Below are 20,636 nucleotides of genomic sequence, written 5' to 3'. Positions count from 1 at the left end.
GAAGGAGAAGAGGCACTCTGGTTTTTAGAATTTTCAGCTTTTCTGCTCTAGTTTCTCCCCATCTTTGTGGTTTTATTTACCTTTGGTCTTTGATGTTGGTGACCTACAGATGGGTTTTTGGTGTGGATGTCCTTTTTGTTGATGTTGATGCTATTCCTTTTGTTTGTTAGTTTTCCTTCTAACAGGTCCCTCAGCTGCAGGTCTATTGGAGTTTTCTGGAGGTTCACTCCAGACACTGTTTGCCTGGGTATCACCAGTGGAGGCTGCAGAACAGCAATTACTGCTGCCTGATCCTTCCTCTGGAAGCTTCGTCCCAGAGGGGCACCTGCCTGTATGAGGTGTCTGTCAGCCCCTACTGGAAGGTGTCTCCCAGTTAGGCTATATGGGGGTCAGGGACCCACTTGAGGAGACAGTCTGTCCACTCTTAGAGCTCAAATGCCATGCTAGGAGAACCACTGCTCTCTTCAGAGCTGTCAGACAGGGACATTTTAGTCTGCAGACGTTTCTGCTCCCTTCTGTTCAGCTATGCCGTGCCCACAGAGGTGGAGTCTATAGAGGCAGTAGGTCTTGCTGACCTGCAGTGGGCTCCGCCCAGTTCGAGCTTCCCAGCTGCTCTGTTTACCTAATCAAGCCTCAGAAATGGCAGACACCCCTCCCCCAGCCAGGCTGCTGCCTCGCAATTCAATCTCAGACTGCTGAGCTAGCAGTGAGCAAGGTTCTGTGGGCATGGGACCCGCTGAGCCAGGCATGGGAGAGAATCTCCTGGTCTACTGGTTGCTAAGACCATGGGAAAAGCACAGTATTTGGTAGGAAGTGTCCCATTTTTCTAGTACAGTCTGTCACAGCTTCCCTCGGCTAGGAAAGGGAGATCCCTGACCCCTAGCGCTTCCCAGGTGAGGCAATGCCCTGTCCTGCTTCAGTTCACCCTCTGTGGGCTGCATCCACTGTTCAACCAGTCCCATTGAGATGAACCAAGTACCTCAGTTGGAAATGCAGAAATCACCCATCTTCTGCGTCGATCATGCTGGGAGCTGCAGACCTGAGCTGTTCCTATTCGGCCATCTTGGAACAGATCCCTTAAATATATTACTAAATTAATTTCACCTGTTTCTTTTACCTTTTTTTTTTTTTTTTAGATGAGTCTCGCTCTGTTGCCCAGGCTGCAGTGCAGTGGCATGATCTCAGCTCACTGTTACCTCTGCCTCCCTGGTTCAAGTGATTCTCCTGCCTCAGCCTCCTGAGTAGCTGGGATTACAGGTGTGTGCCACCACCTTCAGTTAATTTTTGTATTTTTAGTAGAGATAGTGTCTCACCATGTTGGCCAGACTGGTCTCAAACTCCCAACCTAAACATGATCCTCCCGCCTCGGCCTCCCAAAGTGCTGGGATTATAGGCATGAGCCACTGCATCCAGCCTCTTTTAACTTCTGTAATGAGGCTACTAGAAAAATTTTAATTACCTATGTGGCTCACATTATATTTCAGCGGGACAGTGCTGCTGTAGATTTTGGTTAGAGTGTTGGCTGCACATCTGCCAAAACTCATCGGGAATGTACCCATAAGATCTGTCCATTTCACCATATGTAGATTATACCTTGATTATAAAACAAATTTTAGTGAGCACCTACTAAGTGCTGCCAGACATTGTATTAGGCATTGGAAATGCCATGCTGTAGAAAAAACACACCCAGCCCCTGCTCAGCCTAGTCAGAGAAACTGACTCTAATTAAATAATTCCTCTAAAAATGAATGTATTGCTTCACCAAGCTTAAGACTGATGAGGCCAAAATGGCATTTAGGCATCTTTGCCACCTATCACTGCCTAGCCTAGGGAAGGGGTGCATATTAGACACTCAGCAAATTCTGAAGCACTGGGTTGAACTACTGAACTAGTTAAAGCTCATTTCCCGAAACAGGCAGCTCAACAGAGGCTATCTGGGGAATGTTTCTGCCTTTGAGCCAGACCAACTAATATAAGACAAAAGAGCTTTTGTCTTTCTGTAAAATTTCCAGGGATAGAAGGATCCAGTCTATCCCCATTTTTGGCCTGCTCTTTGGGGATATAATCCTAGTGTAAGTCATAAAATTTTTTTGTTAAATACTCTGAGCCTCATGGGTAAATAATGTGAGAACCAGGGTAGTCAAAATTCATCCAAAAAAAGTAGATTTGCTTATTTAACTTTGAGAGTGTATGTACAGGCTGCTTTTGCTTTCCAGAGATTTTGAAGTAAAATGTTAGGAAACATCCCCACAGAATAGGTGTTCCTGCCACAGTGGGTTTACTCATGTTTGTTAGTTTTTTAAGAAAGGTTTGTAAATAGGCTCCAGCTGGCTTTCCTGCCCAGTTTTTCAAGCCTTCATAGAGGAGTTGCTCCTTGCCTCAGAGCTCTCTCTCTGCAATATCCGCTTCCGTGCATCTTAGGACTAAAGGGGAACCACTCAAGCGGTCCCTCTTTGCTGATGAGGTTTTAAAGGAAGCCATCCCATGACCTGGTAGAAGTCACTTAAGTGTCTGGATCTGTTAGAGACCACTGAAGTGAAAATCCAACTTGTGGCAGCTGTAGAGAAACCCTTTATATCAATTCATTTCAGTGTGGTTATTGACTTCTGCTCTGAGCTGAGCCTACACAGAGTACAGGGGCCCAGGAGACATATAGAAGGACCTAGGTCTCTACCCTCAAGAGTCTCAAATCTAGCAGTAGGAGTATAATGAGCACTGTTACCACCAAGTCACAGGTAAGAGGGACCAAAGAGAGTATTGGGGGATACAGGGAAGGGTGGGTTCATTCCAGCTACAGAGGGCTGAACAACAGCTCCTGAGCACCTCTACTATGCCAGGTGCTGTGCTGGGCTCCGAGTCTGGACACATGGCTTAGGGTGGTCTCTTGCCTCCCCCATACACCTTACCCTCCTCACAGTAGCCAGAGAGAGATCATTTGCAATCAAAATCAGATCATGTCACTCTTCTAGTTAAACACTTTCAATGACATCCTGTTGTACTTAGAATAAAGCTTAAATTTCTCGTTGTTAGTCTTGGTCAGCTACTATTGTATAACAAAACAACCCCAACACAAGCCATTCCAAAACACAGTGGGCTAACAACAACAATAACATATTATCACATGTCCATCTGTCAGCTGGATCAGCTGATTTAGGCTAACGACCGTTCTGCATGCTTTGGACCAGCACATTAGCCTTGACATTTTTTGCTGGTGATGCTGGCAGAAACAAGATAGCAATTTAAAACATATGAATCCTCTCAAGGCCTAGGCTGGAACTTCTATAGGAATATCCGTTGGCCAAGGTAAATCCTGTGGCCAAGTCCAATGTGTGTGTCTATACCCACAATGACACTGAGGCAAGGCTGTGAATGCAGGAAGGGATTAAGAGTTGGGGCCAACAATGTAATCTGTGACCTACCCTCTACCTACATCACCATATTCACCTTGTATCATGTCCTCTTCCTTCGCTCCAACAACTCTGGCCTTTCCTCACCCCTCAAATGCAACACACTCTTTCCTACTCCAAGGCTTTTGCACAATTCTTCCCTCTGCCTGAAAGAATCTTTTCCTTGTTCTTTCCAGGATGACTTTCTCTTATCGTGATCTCAGCTTAAATGTCTCTCCTTAGGACGCTTTTCCTAACCCCCCAACTTGAGTAGACTCCACTTTTAATTTTCTCATGATGTCCTTCATCATACCCATCACAATTTGTACTTATATTTTTTTAATTGCTCATTGTCCATGTCCCCACTAGACTGAAAGCTTCATAAGGAATGACAATGTGTCTGTTTCATCCACCAAATTGTACCCTCAATGCCTTTACAGTGTCTGGTATATAGCAGGTGCCCAGTTCATAAAGCGTCATTGAGGTTGCATTTGAGCTGATCTTTGCAAAACAGCCGCAATTTAAAAGGCATTCCAGGCATAGGAAACAGCCTTAAGCCAGTAGTTCTCAATGTGTGGTCCGCAGGTCAGCAGCATGGGCGTCGGCATTACCTAGGAACTGGTTAGAAATGCACATTCTTGGCCAGGCACAGTGGCTCACGCCTGTAATCCCAGCACTTTGGGAGGCCAAGGCGGGAGGATCACGAGGTCAGGAGTTCAAGACCAGCCTGGCCAACATAGTGAAACCCCATCTCTACTAAAAAAACAAAAATTAGCCAGCCGTGGTGGTGCATGCCTGTAGTCCCAGCTACTCGGGAGGCTGAGGCAAGAAAATCGCTTGAACCCGGGAGGTGGATGTTGCAGTGAGCCAAGATCACGCCACTGCACTCCAACTTGGGCAGCAGAGTGAGACTTTGTCTCAAAAAAAAAAAAAAGAAAGAAAGAAAGAAAAAGAAATGCACATTCTTAGGCTCCGCCACAGATCTTTTAAATCAGACTCTCTGGGGGTGGGGCCCAACAATATTTGTTTTAACAAGCTCTTTAGACGATTCCGATGTAGATTAAAGTTCAAGAACCACTGACCCAAGCCAGAGGTCAGCAAAGTTTCTGTCTATGAAGAACAAGATAGTAAATATTTTAGGCTTTGAAGGTCAGATGGTCCCTGTTGCAGCCTCTGAACTCTGTAGTTGTTGTGTGAAAGCAGCCACAGATGATATGCAAACAAATGAGTGTAGTGATATTACTTACAAAAAACGGGCAGGTGTGGCCTGTGAGCTGTAGTTTCCCCGCCCCCGACCTCAGCGAAGGTACCATGTCAAAGCACACACTTTTTTTTTTTTTTTTTTGAGACAGAATCTCGCTCTGTTGCCAAGGCTGAAGTGCAGTGGCACTATCTCAGCTCACTGCAACCTCTACCTCCCGGGTTCAAGCGATTCTCCTGCCTCAGTCTCCCTAGTAGCTGGGATTACAGGCATGCACCACCATGCTTGGCTAATTTTTGTGTTTTTCTTTTTGTTTTTGTTTTTTTCTTGAGATGAAGTAGTGCTCTTGTTGCCCAGGCTGGAGTGCGATGGCACGATCTCAGCTCACTGCAACCTCTGCCTCCCGGGTTCAAGCAATTCTCCTGCCTCAGCCTCCTAAGTAACTGGGATTACAGGCATGCACCACCACGCCCAGCTAATTTTTTGTATTTTCAGTAGAGACGGGGTTTCACTATGTTGACCAGGCTGGTCTTGAACTCCTGACCTCAGGTGATTGACTCACCTCAGCCTCCCAGAATGCTAGGATTACAGGCGTGAACCACTGCACCCGGCCTAATTTTTGTATTTTTAGTAGAGATGGGGTTTCACCATGTTGGCCAGGTTGGTCTTGAACTTCTAACCTCAGGTGAGAGGACCCACCCACCTCCGCCTCCCAAAGTGCTGGGATTGCAGGCGTGAGTCACCGCACGCGGCCTGCAACATGCACTCTTTTTTTTTTTGAGATGGAATCTCACTCTGTTGCCCAGGCTGGAGTGCAGTGGCACTGTATCAACTCACTGCAACCTCCATCTCCTGGGTTCAAGCAATTCTTCTGCCCCAGCCTCCCAAGTAGCTGGGATTACAGGTGCCCGCCACCACACACCCAGCTAATTTTTTTATATTGTTAGTAGAGACAGGGTTTCACCATGTTGGCCAGCCTGGTCTCGAACTCCTGACCTCAGGTGATCCACTCGCCTCAGCCTCCCAATGCGCTGGGATTACAGGCATGAGCCACCGCGCCATTTAAGCTCACAATTCACATCTCTAGCTAACGGAAGTAAAATTTCAGGGCTAAACAAATTTCTTTTTTATAAAAATTCCATTTATTCAACAAATTAGTAAATGCCTTCTCCACATTCAATATACAGAAATGAAAAAGACGTTATCAGCAACCTTCCAAAAAAGGAACTCAAATTAGCTGAGTGCCTGTCATGAGCCAGCAACTGCACGTGTGTTGTCCCATTTATTCCTCGCACAACCCTACCACGTTGATGCTATTCTCCCCATTTGACAATTAAGGAGACTGAGGTTCAGAGGCCAAAGTGGCTTGCCCTAGGCCACACAGCCAGGATTCAGATCCAGTTCTGACCAATTCCAAAGCCAGGGCTGTGTCTCCCAAGGGAAAGACCTGATAGTCAGTGCAGACTGGGCTTGTTTCATGAAAACCACTTTGGTGCATGTGTCTTTGTGACAGGGTGTACCTTCACGCCATCAGGCCTGACCAGTAGCCCCATCGCCCTGCCCCCCTAGTCCTGCCACCAGTACCTTCTCCTTCTGCCTTCAGGAAAGTCAGCCAAGCACAGTTGCTCATGCCTGTAATCCCAGCATTTAGGGAGGCTGAGACAGGAAGATCATTTGAGCCCAAGAGACCAGCCTGGGCAATATAGGGAGACCCCATCTCTACAAAAAAACAAAAACTTAGCTGGGCATAGTGGTGCATGCTTGGGAGTCCCCAGCTTGGGAGGCTGAGGCAGGAGGATCACTTGAGCCCAACAGCTCGAGGCTGCAGTGAGCTGTGATTGCACCACTGTACTCCAGCAACAGAGCAGAACCCTGTTGCAAAAAGAGAAAAAAAAAGGAAAGTCAAATGCCACTTGTCTCATCTGCCAAAAGAGCCGTGAAATGAATCTGAAAGAAAGTGGAGAAATAAATCACAATTTTCCCACGTGTTGTGTGCCTCTTCTCAAAATGCAATCTGGGGCTCCCTGGGAGATGGGGAGTGTTGCTACTTTTTAATAACATGCAAAGTAATTTTTTAGGAAGAATGTGCTTTTTTGGATGAACATTGATTGAATCCCATCTTTCTGACCAGAGAGCTAAATCAAGCCTTTCAGGCAGGTGATTGAAACGATGCTAGAAGTCTATTTGATTTCACTCAAACCCGCCCTTGTGAGAAGGGAACTAAGAGCTTCCCGCTATCTCAAGAATCATCAGATTAAGGAGAAGCTGGAGCTAATAAGGAACCAGAGTGGCTGTTTCAGCCCCAGCTTCTGGCTGTATGCAGCTGGTTCTGAAGAGGCTAGGATCCCCAGGGACCAGGAGCAGTGACTTCCCACCTCTCCCGCCCAGAAAGTTTCTCCTTCCAGCCAATATAATGTTTTTTGTTTCAGGTTAGCTTTGCAGAAATAAATTCATGCATTTTCTGCAGTTAACCGGGGCATGAAAGTGGCCATGGCTTTGGGGAAGTAACCAGTTTGCACAGCACTGTACCAGGAAGGGACCCAGACTCCTGGGAGGCGCTTCAGCAAAACAGGAGGAGCTATGGACATGTCCTCATCCTGCCTTCATTTCTGCACAGCAGCCACTAATGCACAGCAGCCACTACTGCACTCTCGTCCCCTTGTCCCCTCCCCTGGCCCATCTGAAACCTGGTCTCAGTGAATTATCCCCTGGGAAGGTTCTGGCTCCCCGAGAAAGGGAGGAACAAAGGACCTTCCAAAATGCTGCAGGCATTCCAAATTTTCTTTTTGGAGCAGTGAATCGTCGGGGACAGCTATCAACACTCTCCCATCAGCCTCTTCTCCACAGCTATCATCTGTCTATCTTTATAAGGCCCCTCCTGATACACTCTCTCTTTTCTCTCTTGCCGCTTCACTCCTCCCCAGGGCTACTTCTCCCTCTTCCCCAAAGACAACCTCAAAACACCTCAGAGATTAACTGAAAGCTGTATCCAGAATATGATCAGTTTAGCTCAACCAGAAGCCTCCTGCACCCCCTTTGTCACAGCTCCCGTGGCAAAGACGCTCTCCCAAATGGGCAGGAGAACCGGAGGGCAAGAGCCCAGAGCAGTGGCCTGGAAGGCCCAGGGATGGCCTCCTTCGCAGGGAACAGAATTACTCTGAGAACTTTGAAGAGTCACCAGCATGCGGGTCTAGAAGGCAGCCTGCTTGGAAACGAGTGACCTGCCTGGAGACAGGTGACCTCCCTGGAGTCAGGTGACAGGTGACCTCCTGGTGACTGCCCTCTCCATGCTACCTGCACTGCTTTGCCTGGTCTGCAATGTGAGCATGGCCTGGGGCTCATGCCCACAGCAGCTTGCAATAGGCAAAAGCATCCTCATTGCTCCCCACAAAACTAAATTAAACAAAAGTGAGACAGAAGTGGGGCCTGGTATTTGCAAAGGATACAGAGAGAGAGAGAATGTGACTAGATTGGATGCACCTGCCCAGAAAGGGGATGAGACCTCATTTATCTTTTTTGTTTTCTTTTTTTTTTTTTTTTGAGAAGGAGTTTCGCTCTTGTAGCCCAGGCTGGAGTGCAATGGCGCAATGTTGGTTCACTGCAACCTCTGCCTCCTGGTTCAAGCGATTCTCCTGCCTCAGCCTCCTGAGTAGCTAGGATTACAGGCATGTGCCACCATGTCCAGCTAATTTTGTATTTTTAGTAGAGATGGGGCTTCTCCATGTTGATCAGGCTGGTCTCAAACTCCTGACCTCAGGTGATCCACCTGCCTCAGCCTCCCAGAGTGCTGGGATTACAGGCATGAGTCACCGGATGCGGCCAACCTCATTTATCTTTTAACCCCAATAGCTGCCTCTGTGCCTGGCCCTGTGCAATGACAGAGAGACAGGGAAAGGTGAAAAGAGAGAGGAAATCAGGAAGAAAAAGAACTTGTTGGAAAGTATGTTGAGCCAGAGCTCAGAAAACTGAATCGCAGGGCAATGCAGATTCCTCAGGCACCAGACAAAAGGATCCTGGATCAAGTTTGGACTCAGGGGGATGGCTAGCCCAGCCAGACTGACAGAAGCAAGATGCTGGTTGACCTTGGATAGAGAGTGAAAGCGGTGGGCTGGGAGTCAGAAAGCCAGCGCCACTAGCCAGCCCCCTGACAGTGTCCCCTGGGCCTCAGTCTCCTCACCAGTAAAATGGGTTGATGACACCATCTTCAAGATGCCTTCTCACATGTGCTCTGTGCTGGCCTCACCTGCAGACAGCTGGGCCTTGACAGAACTCCCTGCCTGGGCAAAATGTTTTGGGGGCACTCAGAGGGCAAGCCAAAAAGTGTGCTGCTGACCTAGAAGTCCCCAGAAGGAAGATGGAGAGGAAGATAGAGACACCAGAAGGTACATATCCAGACCTGCTGGCAACAGTGGGGCTGGCAGGTAGGAAGGGGCACAATCAGGCAGCCACATCCCCTTCCCACTCCCCTCTGAATGCCACCTCTAAAGCCAGTCCTCTCGTGTTCTTCTGCCTTGCTACTTAATATATCCTGTTCTTTTCCCTCATAGCACCCATCCCAATTTTTTTCTTATTTATTTAGAAAACAACCATTTATTACAGAGTACTTACATGTGCCGGGCACTGTTTTCTAAATGCTTTATGAATATTAATTCCCTTAGTCCTCATAACAACCCTCTGAGTTAAGTGCTATGGTTCATCCCATTTTACAGATGAGCAAACCGAGACACAGAAAATGAAGGAACTTGCCCAAGATCACTGCAGTGAAAAAGCAGCAGAGCCAGGATTCAAACCCATGCCCCTCCTAAGGGCAGGGCTTAGATCTGTTTCATTCGCAGTCTGGCGCATAAGAGGTGCCAGATACATTTATTGACTACAGAATCGAATGCTAGCACGCAGATTGGTTTCCACAGGTTCAAACTACCACTGAAGAGACCTCTGGGGCCAGGCAGGAACCTGCTCCCACAGCTGTGGGGCATCAAAGATGGGGCCGAGTCTGCTCCCCACCCAGCCCTTCTGCATCCTGGGCCAGGGTTGACCTGGGCCCTAAGCTGTGAGGAGACCTCAAGAGGATCCCTGAGTCTGGCTCCAACCCATCCTGGGGTCTGTGGGAACAGGAGCCTCTGCCTTCCTGTGGCTTCCTCTCCCCCCTCCACCTCCATGGTTGGAGACTCCAATTAATTATGCTGTGTAATTAGATAAAGAATATTCATTTTTCATTAATGACGGTAAACCCTTGCTCTGTGGCTGAGTTCCTTATGTTTTAATTAAGCGGGGCTCCTGAAAGCCGCGTGGCTCCTCTGCGAGTGCCCCCTCTTCTAATGAACAGTCACTTAGAATTTTAAGAAGTGACGGATTCCTTCCCCAAGTTAATTACCCCAAAATTAGCTTAATCACAGCTCATTTAAACTTATCTAAACAACAGCGCAAGGAGTTCCAGGAAACAGAGGTTCTGACTTTCCTCATTAGAGTCAAAAAAAGTAATAATAAGGAGTTCCAGGAAACAGAGGTTCTGACTTTCCTCATTAAGAGTCAAAAAAAGGAATAATAACATAAACATCCCCTCTAGTAGGTAGTGGTGACCCCTTAGTCCTTCAGCTGCAGCTTGCTCAGAGCAGGAATGTTTATAGCATCAGGGGACTGACCCAGGGATGGGGACATTTGGCCTTTTCCAAGGCCAATGGCTTGGAAATCTGTGGCTGCCTGGGTTCCTGGGGTTGAGGGGTGCTAAGGATCCCTCTCCTAGTGGCTCTGAGAGAGAGAAAAGCCCCAGGCCTTGGTCTGTCACTGTGCCTCCCACCCCCAAACACCCCTGCCTCTCCATGCACTCTTAGGTCAGGTCATAGCCAGAGTTGTAGCCTGGCCTGGCCCCTCCTGCTGGGCTTGTACAGACCACGGTGTCTTTGCAGAGCAGGGGACAAGGAGCTAGAGAAACACAGACCAGGAATTCCATCTCAACTCTCTGCAGATAAGGCCTTCACCAGCACAAGGCCTGACATCATAGACACTCAATATGCATTTATTGAATGAATAAATTAATGAATGACCAACTGTATGGCCCTAGAATGCCGAGCCAGGATCAATAGAAAAACTTCCAGATTTTAGGTCACTACAAGAAAAGAATTATCTTCCAGTAAAATCTGCTTAAGCTGCCTTGGAAGAACATTATCAAGACCTCATTGTGTGGCAGGCACTGGGTTAAGTCCTTAATATCAAATGTCTTGGATAGTCCTCACAACAGCCCTGTGTCATAAGGATGAGTATTATTATCTTCATGTCACAGGTGGGAAACTGAGGCACAAAGAGGTGACAGAACTCACCCAAGGTCACATTGATAATAAATGGCAGGATTTAAACCCAAACAGTCAGGCTCCAGAGCCTCTTGGATAAGGAGTAAGTTCCCTGGACTGGGGGTTGTTCAAGAGGATGCTGTGGGACCACAGGTCTGGAGGATGCTCTAGTGGGGCCCTGTGTTGGAAGGAAAAAGAGGAAAGACTAGGTCACTCATGAACCCCCATTCTGTTGCAGATTGGAAGTGTCTGCGCCATCCAACATTTCCACCTGCCGTGGGAATGCTGCTTAATCTAACCCTGTGGTTTGGAATGGTGAGACTGGAGCAAGCCCTGCAGATAAGCACCAGCCCGCCCCACAGGGACCAGGCAGGCCAGCAGGAGGTGCAGCTTTCCTTCCTCACAGAACAGCTGAGTGGAGGCTGTTGCACTCCTGTTCAGAGGGGGCTGGGAGATTATTTATCTGCATCCTCTGTTCCACACAGTTGGCTTTTCTCTGCCAACTCCCTATAGGGGTGGGAATGCTCAAAAAGCCTGGAAGGGGCCGTGAGCCATCATAAAAGGCTTCCAAAAATAAGAGGCTGCTTTCCTGGGAGAGATAAATGGCTCTGGCAGCCCCATGCTCCCGGCCACTTCTGTCCAATCCCAGGTCACCCTGGCTCACCAAAGGACTCTAGCTCCTGGCAAGGATCCAGAACTTGTCAGCCATTACCTGTCCCCTCCTCGAACTCCCCCCACCCCATCCCCCACCACCAAGAGGCGGCACCACTGCGGAGACACTGTAATTCCGGCTGTCACTGCCCTAATTACACCCCACGGTCCTCCCGCCAGCACCGTGCACCCCGCGCAGCCTGCATAATGGGCCTTGTTTTTAAAGACACTCTCTCCTTTTCACAGAGGCCTTTTGAAGGCGAACAATCTCACACAATGTCGCTTAATGACAGCACTGCCTAGCTCTCCAGCAATTCCCAACCCCCAACCCCCAGACCCCTTCCTCTCTCGCTCTCTTTTTTATTTTTTTACTTGATAATCATCATAATTGTCATAATCACCCTGGAGTTAACAGAAGGTACCTGGGACATTTGAATCAATTATAAAGTGACCTAATAAAAGGTCAGGATGGTCTGTGGAGCAGGAGCTTGCAGGGAGGGACAGAGACAGACACACAATCACACATGAGCGAGTGCAGGGATGTGCATGCACACGCACATCCCACACGGGTACACAGGCCACACACGTGCACACGCCAGGCCCTGAAGGCTGACAGCAAGGGAGTCAGAGACATGGGAGATTTCCTCCTGATGCTTCGGAACAAAGAACAGGGTTGGGCCCTCTGGGAGAGACCCGCCGACCCCACCCACCCCAAGCCCTATGGAAAGCTCTCTTACCTGACCAAAGCACAGCGCAGGGAGCCTCACAGCAGTGATCAGGACTACAGGTATTAAAGGCCAGTGCCCTGAATCTGAGTACTGCTTAGCTCCTTTCTGGCTCCCTATTTAATCTCTCAAAGCCTCACCATACTCATCTGGAAAATGGGACAGCAAACAAACCCACCATAAAGTTCTGGAGAGGACTGAATGTTCTGACCAAATTATCTAAAACAGTCTCTCTCATCTGGGCACAGTGGCTCACGCCTATAACCCCAACATTTTGGGAGGCTGAGGAGGGAAGATTTCTTGAGCCTAGGAGTTTGAGACCAGCCTGGGCAACATAGCAAGACCTCGTCTCCACGAGAAAAAAAAAAAAAATAGCCTGGCATAGTGACATGTGCCTGTAGTCCCAGCTACTCAGGAGGCTGAAGTGGGAGGATTGCTCGAGCCCGGAAATTCAAGACTGCAGTGAGCCATGATCACACCACTGCACTCCAGCCTGGGCAACAGAACAAGACCCTATCTCAAAAATAAAAATAAAAAATAATTCCTCTCAGTGTATTAATGTATTTCCTTTAGGGCAATTACAACAATCTGAAAATACATTTTATAGAGAGAGAGAGATATATATATATATAGCTGCTGAACACACACCTCCTCCCATGTGGCTATCAGATCCTTGAGGGCAGCTTTATTCACATCTAGAGCATTTGAGATCAAAGAGCACAAACACCAGAGCTCAACTTGCCAAGTTCAAATCCTGATGCCAACACCTACCAACCATGTGACCTTGGGTTAATTACTCAACCTCTCTGTGTCTCAGTTTTCCACAGGTATAAAACTGGGATAATAAGAGTACCCACCTTGAGGGCTGTTGTGAGAATTAAAGAATGTATTATACATTAAGTGCTTGGAATGGTGCCCGCTCATAGTAAGCACTGTTTACTAAGGTTGTGGTATTATCCCAAACACTTCCAACAATGCCTGCCATCATGCAGACACTCAATAAAGATCTGTTGAGTGGATAACGCATGTACAGCTCTTAGCAGTGAGTTTATACATGGCAAGCATTCAATATGTGTCAGCTATTATTATCATCTTCATCACCATTATTGTCATTACTGGGCATGGCTCTCGCCCTCCCTGCTTCCTCTGGGACCACTGTCCCCATCGTTCAGATGAGGAGTTGAGGCCAGGGACAGCTTGCCACAAAAGTCCCACCACTCTGGGGCAGTCAGGACCCAACCCCTGTTCTCTGGGCCTCAGCACTTTCCCCACACAGAAGCCTCACCTGAACTGCTGGCTCCAGAGGTGTTTAATAAACGCACGTCCCTCCCGCAGACCCTCACCTCTCAGCTGCTAAAGCCTGGAGTCCAATCTGCTTTTGATGTGTCAAGGCCTCCTAGGAGCGGGCTCTTCCATCTAGAGGCTGAGCCATCTGCCACTAGCCCGGAGCTGTTGGGAGCCAGAGAGGAACAGGAGCAGGGTGTGAAAGGGTTTCGTGCTCCTTGAAGCAGGGCAGGAGTGAGAGGAAGGGCACAGCCGTGTCAGACCTCTTCCCCCACCCACTTGTAAGACCCCGCAGTGAGACATGAGCCATCAGCACCACACCGGAAATAAATGCCAAAGCCAGCACCTCCAGAGAGGCCAAGTCCAGGTCCTCAGCAGAAGGGGACAGAGCCCTGGGCAGAGCTTCGTACCAGGACAGGAAAGTTCTAGATTGGGGGAGCCAGAAGTGGAACCCATAGGTCTCTCTAACCAAAACAAATAAATCAGCTTAAAGCAGATAAGATCAAGGTCGGATCTTTAAATGCCCTAAAAACTGAAAAACATTTGGTACCATTCCCTTCCCCTCCGCTACTATAAATCTCAAAATAAAATTTGATTTTTTTAAAATGACACAAAAGTTACAGGAATTACAAAAGCTACTATAATCCCTGTGCAGTGATCAGGGTTGTGGACTCTGGAGCCTGGCTGGCTGGATTTAAATCCTAGCTTTGGGCAAGTCACTTGACCTTACTGTGCCTCAGTGTCCCCATCTTTAAAGGAAATGATGACACCAGATTACTTCTTCAGGTGTTTGTGAGGATTAAGGATAATATAAATTAAGTACTAACAGCAAAACCTGTCACAGAGGAAAAGCCTATTGAATGTTATTATTATGACTCTTGAAATTAAAATACCTGCTTTCTAGGTTTTTAGATTGCAAAATTCTGGGTAAGTTCATTGAGTGTTTTACCTTTTCTGGTGCCCCCCACTTGTGGCTGCCCTCAGCATGGGCTCAGGTTTGTCATGAGTAACACAGCCCCCAGCAAGGAGCGTGGAGAGGACTAAGGTCACTTCCCCAGACAGCGCCAGCACCACCACGACACTCTGAGGCCAGCATCTGGCACCATGCCAGAGCCGTGGCTACAAGGAGCATGGGTGGGGGAGCATCAGCAGAGCCCCCGGGGCCTGGAGTTAGTGTCTAGTCACTGAGAAAGGGCAGGGAAAGGCAGGAACCAAGCCCCTCCTAGATACACTTTAGGGCCAGTAGGTCCACACCATAGGGGCGAGGTCTGGATTCATTTGTCAGAGAAAAGCACAGAAGCAGCAAGGAAGAGAAAAGGACACAGAGAGAGGCTCAAGTGGGCGGGGGCTTAAACCCTTCCTGGCTGGGACCACACTTGCGCCCAAGCTGGCAGGTGGGGCTGAGGAGAGAAACGGCAGGGCTGGAGCCAAAGGGGACTGTGTTTTCTGCCTGTCACCTGGGTCCCCTTCAGAGCCGCAGATGAAACCCAGGGGACTTAGCTCTGTCTTTAAGTGCAGGGAAAATCAGATTTTGTATAGTCACTCTTGATTGGAATAGTAATTAAGCACTCAAGAAAGGAGCACTGTCTCGGGGAGCAGCCACCAGTTGCCTGCACAGCCCTAGCAGTCTCTAAGGACTCCTCTTCGCTGCCTGTCCTGGGGCTGCAGCTACATGCTCTGGCAGCCACTTGGACTCCCAGTGATCCTGCCCCCTCCATCTCACCAGCCACAGGGGTGGGGACTGGGACACCTCACCCTGCCAGAGCCAATCAGCATCATCCTTCAAGAACTTGGGACTGGAAGAGAGGGAAACATTCCGCTCCTCCTGAGACAGTTGGTGCTATTCCACGTAGCCCCCAGAGCTGAAGGAGCTGAATTCTCTGCCACGTGGACCAGAGTAGCAAAGGAAGCTGGACTGCAGAGAAGGAGAGAAGCAAGACACAGATGTGAAGACAGGCAGTGAGGAGCAGAGACAGAGGAGACAGCGCATCTCCAGGAGCCAGCTCCAGCCCTTTCCCAAGGACCTGCCACATCCCTCCAGGAAACACTCAATGTCCTTACAGCCAAGTTCCCCTTAGGACTGAGCTACTTTAAGTGGTTTGCTATTCCTTCAACCGAGATGCTAACTGGTATGTTTCCTGCTATCCCTGACACTACTAATCCTAAATTCCATCATTCATTTACTAACAATGCATACATCTGTTTCACATGCATCCCATCTTCAGAAACAAAATGTGAAAGGGGTGGGGAATACTTCTTATTTAATCCAAATGAATTCCTCTGCCCCACGTGGCCCAGTCTTGCCTTGGTACTACACGCAAAGAAACAGTCTAATGGCCAAAAGCAATTAAAAAAGAAATTCTAATCTTCACTTGAATCTCTCCAAGCACTGTAAAAAGGATCCAGCTAAAACCCCATAGACTCTTTGATAAAGACCCTTTCCTCTTTTCTCCTCCTTTCCCCAGAGCCTCACATACTCCAAACCTTAAAATTCTTGCCCCACTCACCCAGCACTTGGTTTCTTCCCCTCTCCTCCTCTTTCTCAGCAATTCCTGATGTAAACGTTTGAGGTTTGGGGCTCTTTTGTTCTCTAATTTCCCTCGTACTTCCATTGTCCACAGCAAAAGACAGCCCTGAAATGGACCCTGAAGCTAGAACCTCCACCCCTGCATCACCTTCCAGTCCTGTCTGCTTGGTTTCCCATTCTGGCTCACAGAGTCCTGAAAACTAGGTTGGCAAGGACAGAGTGAGTCCCTGGAGAGCACAGGAGGGGAAGCAGAGTGAGAAGAAAAATCCCTCTGAAAACTGGGGGCAGAGGGGGAGAGTGGGCAGGCTGAGAGCCTCCCAAGTCAGCCCATCTTGGCTCTGCGCCTTTCAGTCATGGAGATGTGATTCTGTGCCCCAGGGGCAGCTGACCCTGGCTTGCCTTCACCTCCACCTGGGGCAAACAGATCCAAAGCCCCCAGCTCCCCTCTCCATGCCACATCCCCAAGACACTACCCGGTCCTGACTTCCAGTGGCCCAGTGACGCCACCCTTGCTGCCATTTATACAAGATCGGGTCCTTACATCAGTCTGGTTCTCCTTTTCCGCAGCCAACTGACCACCAGTCCAGAGGGTCCCTCCAGGTCGTCTCTGAATTCACTCTCATAGCCTCTGCCTAGACAGCTCATAACTGGGCCACAGCCTCCTGCCTGGCTCCTTCCTGCCAGTGCTATCTAAACTCCACCAAAAACCCTGCCATCTGCTGGGTGCGGTGGCTCATACCTGTTATCCCAGCACTTTGGGAGGCCAAGATGTGTGGATCACCTGAGGTCAGGAGTTTGAGACCAGCCTGGCCAACATGGTAAAAACCCCATCTCTACTAATAATACAAAAATTAACCAGGCGTGGTAGCAGATGCCTGTAATCCCAGTTACTCAGGAGGCTGAGGCAGGAGAATCGCTTGAACCCAGGAGGCGAAAGTTACACCACTGCACTCTAGCCTGGGTGAGAGAGCAAGACTCAGTCTCAAAAAAAAAAAAAAAAAAAAAAAACCTTCCATCTCCAATGAGTGTGCACACTTGCACACACAGGCACATTAGAGATCCATATTTCTTCTCCCAGAAGCACCACTTCCATTTTTCTCTCCCAGTGACTCCCTGCTGCCAGTTGATACCTTGATGCTTTCTCTCCCTGGCATTCAAGGCCCTTCGTAGTTTGGCCCCTTCTCTCAGCCCAGCCTCCCTGACTCAAGCTCTTCAGTCCATCTCAGCTCACTTGTCACCACTGCAAAGCCTTTGCTCAGCTGGTACTCACCTGGAATGCTACCTGCACCTCTACAAACCCAACCCAACCTTCAGGCCCCTAAGCCCATGTTCCTTTCTTTGGGTACATAAATGTGATTGAGATACTTCCATTCTTCCATGGCATATCACTCCAATTGTAAGCTCTCAAGGGCAAGTGATGGGTCCTTCCAGACTTCAAGAACTACCATACAAAGCAAATCACAGAACAGTAAATCTAGTACAACCCCATTTTTGGGATTGTACTCATGTAGGTGTGTGTGTGTATAGGTGAGTGAGTGGGTGGGTGGGTGTGCGTGCACAGAGAAAAAAATCTTGAAGAACACAGTCAAACTTTTCACACTGATTGTCTCCAGAGGCTAGGGTAAGAGATAGGGATAGAAAAACTTCCAGTTTTTACTTTATATTTCTTTACTGTTTGAATTTATTACGGCAAGAATATATCACTTTTATAATTTTTTCCTTAGGAAAAAATAAAAGAGCACTTTATAGGGAGCCAGGGAGGCAGAATACTTTGGTTCCAGTCCTCGCTATGCCACTAAGTCACTAGGTGACCATAGCCAAGTCCCTTCCGTCTCTTGGTTCCAGATCCCCTTCCATGTAACATGGGGCTCATTCTAGACCAATGGTTTCAAAGGTTCCAAGGTGGCTCTACAGAGCAAGAAGATGCTGGGCAGCTGGGCTGCAGCCCCTGGTTCCTGCATCACCCTGAGCTGACTCTTTTCTCTTTTGTCCATTTGACATATTAAATTTCCAGTTCTGGCCAGGCACAGTGGCTCAAGCCTGTAATCCCAGCACTTTGGGAGGCCGAGACGGGCGGATCACGAGGTCAGGAGATCAAGACCATCCTGGCTAACATGGTGAAACCCCGTCTCTACTAAAAAATACAAAAAACTAGCTGGGTGAGGTGGCAGGCGCCTGTAGTCCCAGCTACTCGGGAGGCTGAGGCAGGAGAATGGCATAAACCCAGGAGGCGGAGCTTGAAGTGAGCCGAGATCCGGCCACTACACTCCAGCCTGGGCAACAGAGCGAGACTCCATCTCAAAAAAAATAAAATTTAATTTAAAAAAATAAATTTCCAGTTCTTCAGTTAGGTGTTAGAAAACCATCACCAGGGTGCACACTGTGATTTCAGCTACCAGGGAGGCTGAGGCAGGAGAATCAGAGGTTGCAGTGAGCCAAGATGGCATCACTGCACTCCAGCCTGAGCAACAGAGTGAGACTCCGTCTCAAAAAGAAAAGAAAATCATCACCAGGAAGTAATGAGGAACGCCAGGTGGGTTTTGGATGGGATTGACAAGTCAGATCTTTGCAGAAAGCAGGCACTCCTGTGATCCTGGTGAGGATGTAAAATGGTTCAGCCACTATGGAAAAGAGCTTGGAGGTTCCTCAAAAAGAGTTAAATACAGGTCAGCCATGGTGGCTCATGCCTGTAATCCCAGCACTTTGGGAGGCTGAGGTGAGCTAATATTGTTAGGCTTGTGTCCCCACCCAAATCTCCTCTTTTTTTTTTTTTTTGAGACAGGAGTTTTGCTCTTGTCACCCAGGCTGGAGTACAATGGCTCGATCTCAGCTCACTGCAACCTCCCAGGTTCAAGTGATTCTCCTGCCTCAGCCTCCCAAGTAGCTGGGATTACAGGCATGCACCACCACACACACCTGGCTAATTTTGTATTTTTTTAATAGAGACAGGGTTTCACCATGTTGGTTAGGTTGGTCACGAACCCTTAACCTCAAGTGGTCCACTCACCTTGGCCTCCAAAAGTGCTGAGATTACAGGCATAAGACACTACTCCTAGCCCCAAATCTCATCTTGAATTATAATCCCCCTAATCCCTACAGGTCAAGGGAGAGACCAGGTGGAGGTAATCAAATCATGGGCACAGTCTCCCCCACGCTGTTCTCTTGACAGTGAGTGAGTTCTCACAGATCTGATGGTTTTATAAGGAGCTCTTCCCACTTCACTGGGCAGTTCTCCTTCCTGCCACCTCGTGAAGACGGTGCCTTGCTTCCCCTTTGCCTTCCACCATGATCGTCAGTTTCCTGAGGCTTCCTCAGCCATGCTGAAATTTGAGTCAATTAAATCTCTTTTCTTTCTAAATTACCCAGTCTCAAGCAGCTCTTTACAGCAGTATGAAAATGGACTAATATGCAGGCAGATCACTTGAGCTCAGGAGCTCAAGACCAGCTGGGGCAACATAGCAAAACCCTGTCTCTACAAAAAATACAAAAGCTAGCTGGGTGCGATGGCATGCACCTGTGGTCCCAGCTGCTTGGGAGGCTGAGGCAAGAGAATTGCTGGAGCCTAGGAGGCAGAGGTTGCAGTGAGCCAAAATCGCACCACTGCACTCCAGCCTGGGCAACAGGGCAAAATCCTGTCTCAAAATAAAAAAATAAACATAGAGTTACCATATAACTGAACAATTCCACTCCTAGGTATGCAGTCCCAAGAATTGAAAACAGGGACTCAAACAAATGCTTGTACCTGAATAGCAAAACTGTTCACAATAGTCAAATGGTGGAAACAACAAAATGTCCATCGACAGATGAATGGATAAACAAATTGTGGTATCCCCGTACAACAGAATATTATGCAGCCATAAAAGGAGATGAAGGACCGACACATGCTGAACACTGATGAACCTGGCAAACATTCTGCTAAGCAAAAGGAGCAAGTCACAAAAGGTCACACATTGTATGATTCTATTTACATGAAATATCTAGAATAGGCAAATCCATGGGGCCAGGAAGCAGAGTAGTGGTTGCCAGAGACCGTGAGGAGGGGAGAATGTGGAGAAATTGCTTAATGGGTGTGGGATTCTCTTCTGGGTTGATGGTGGCTAACATGTTTTGGAAGTAGATAGAGGTGATGGTTGTACGTCGTGAATATACAAAATGCCACTGAATCATTCACCTTAAAATGGTTAATTTTTTGTTGTGTGAGTTCCACCTCAATAAAAATAATTTTTTTTTTTTTCTTGAGACACAGAGTCTTGCTCTGTCACCAGGCTGGAGTGCAGTAGCCCAGTCTCAGCTCACTGCAACCTCCACCTCCTAGGTTCAAGTGATTCCCCTGCCTCAGTCTCCCGAGTAGCTGGGACTACAGACACATGCCACCACGCCTGGCTACTTTTTTTTTTTTTTTTTTTTTGGCATTTTAGTAGAGACGAGGTTTCACCATGTTGGCCTGGATGGTCTCGATCTCCTGACCTCATGATCTGCCCGCCTTGGCCTCCCAAAGTGCTGGGATTACAGGTGTGAGCCACCACGCCCAGCGACCTCAGTAAATTTTTTAAAAGGAAGGTAATCCGTGGTGAA

General features: G+C 48.2%; 1 protein-coding gene across 2 annotated transcripts in view; it reads right to left on the bottom strand.

Moving 5' to 3' along the window:
- LOC117092861 overlaps window positions 1-20,636 on the bottom strand; it is a 129,068-nt gene that overhangs the window by 28,343 nt on the left and 80,089 nt on the right. The window contains exon 2 of one of the 2 annotated variants that reach the window (XM_033227084.1): window positions 13,594-13,699. The exons of the other annotated variant lie outside the window; for it this stretch is intronic. Within the exon in view, the coding sequence (XP_033082975.1) occupies window positions 13,689-13,699 (11 nt within the window). The 3' untranslated portion in view covers window positions 13,594-13,688. The remainder of the gene's footprint in view (window positions 1-13,593; window positions 13,700-20,636) is intronic. 2 annotated transcript variants of the gene reach the window in all.

The sequence above is a fragment of the Trachypithecus francoisi genome, unplaced genomic scaffold (genome assembly GCF_009764315.1).
Source record: "Trachypithecus francoisi isolate TF-2019V2 unplaced genomic scaffold, Tfra_2.0 Lachesis_group12, whole genome shotgun sequence".
Taxonomy (NCBI): domain Eukaryota; kingdom Metazoa; phylum Chordata; class Mammalia; order Primates; family Cercopithecidae; genus Trachypithecus; species Trachypithecus francoisi.
Note: the sequence above shows the minus strand (reverse complement) of the source record. Positions and strands in the feature narration are given on the sequence as shown.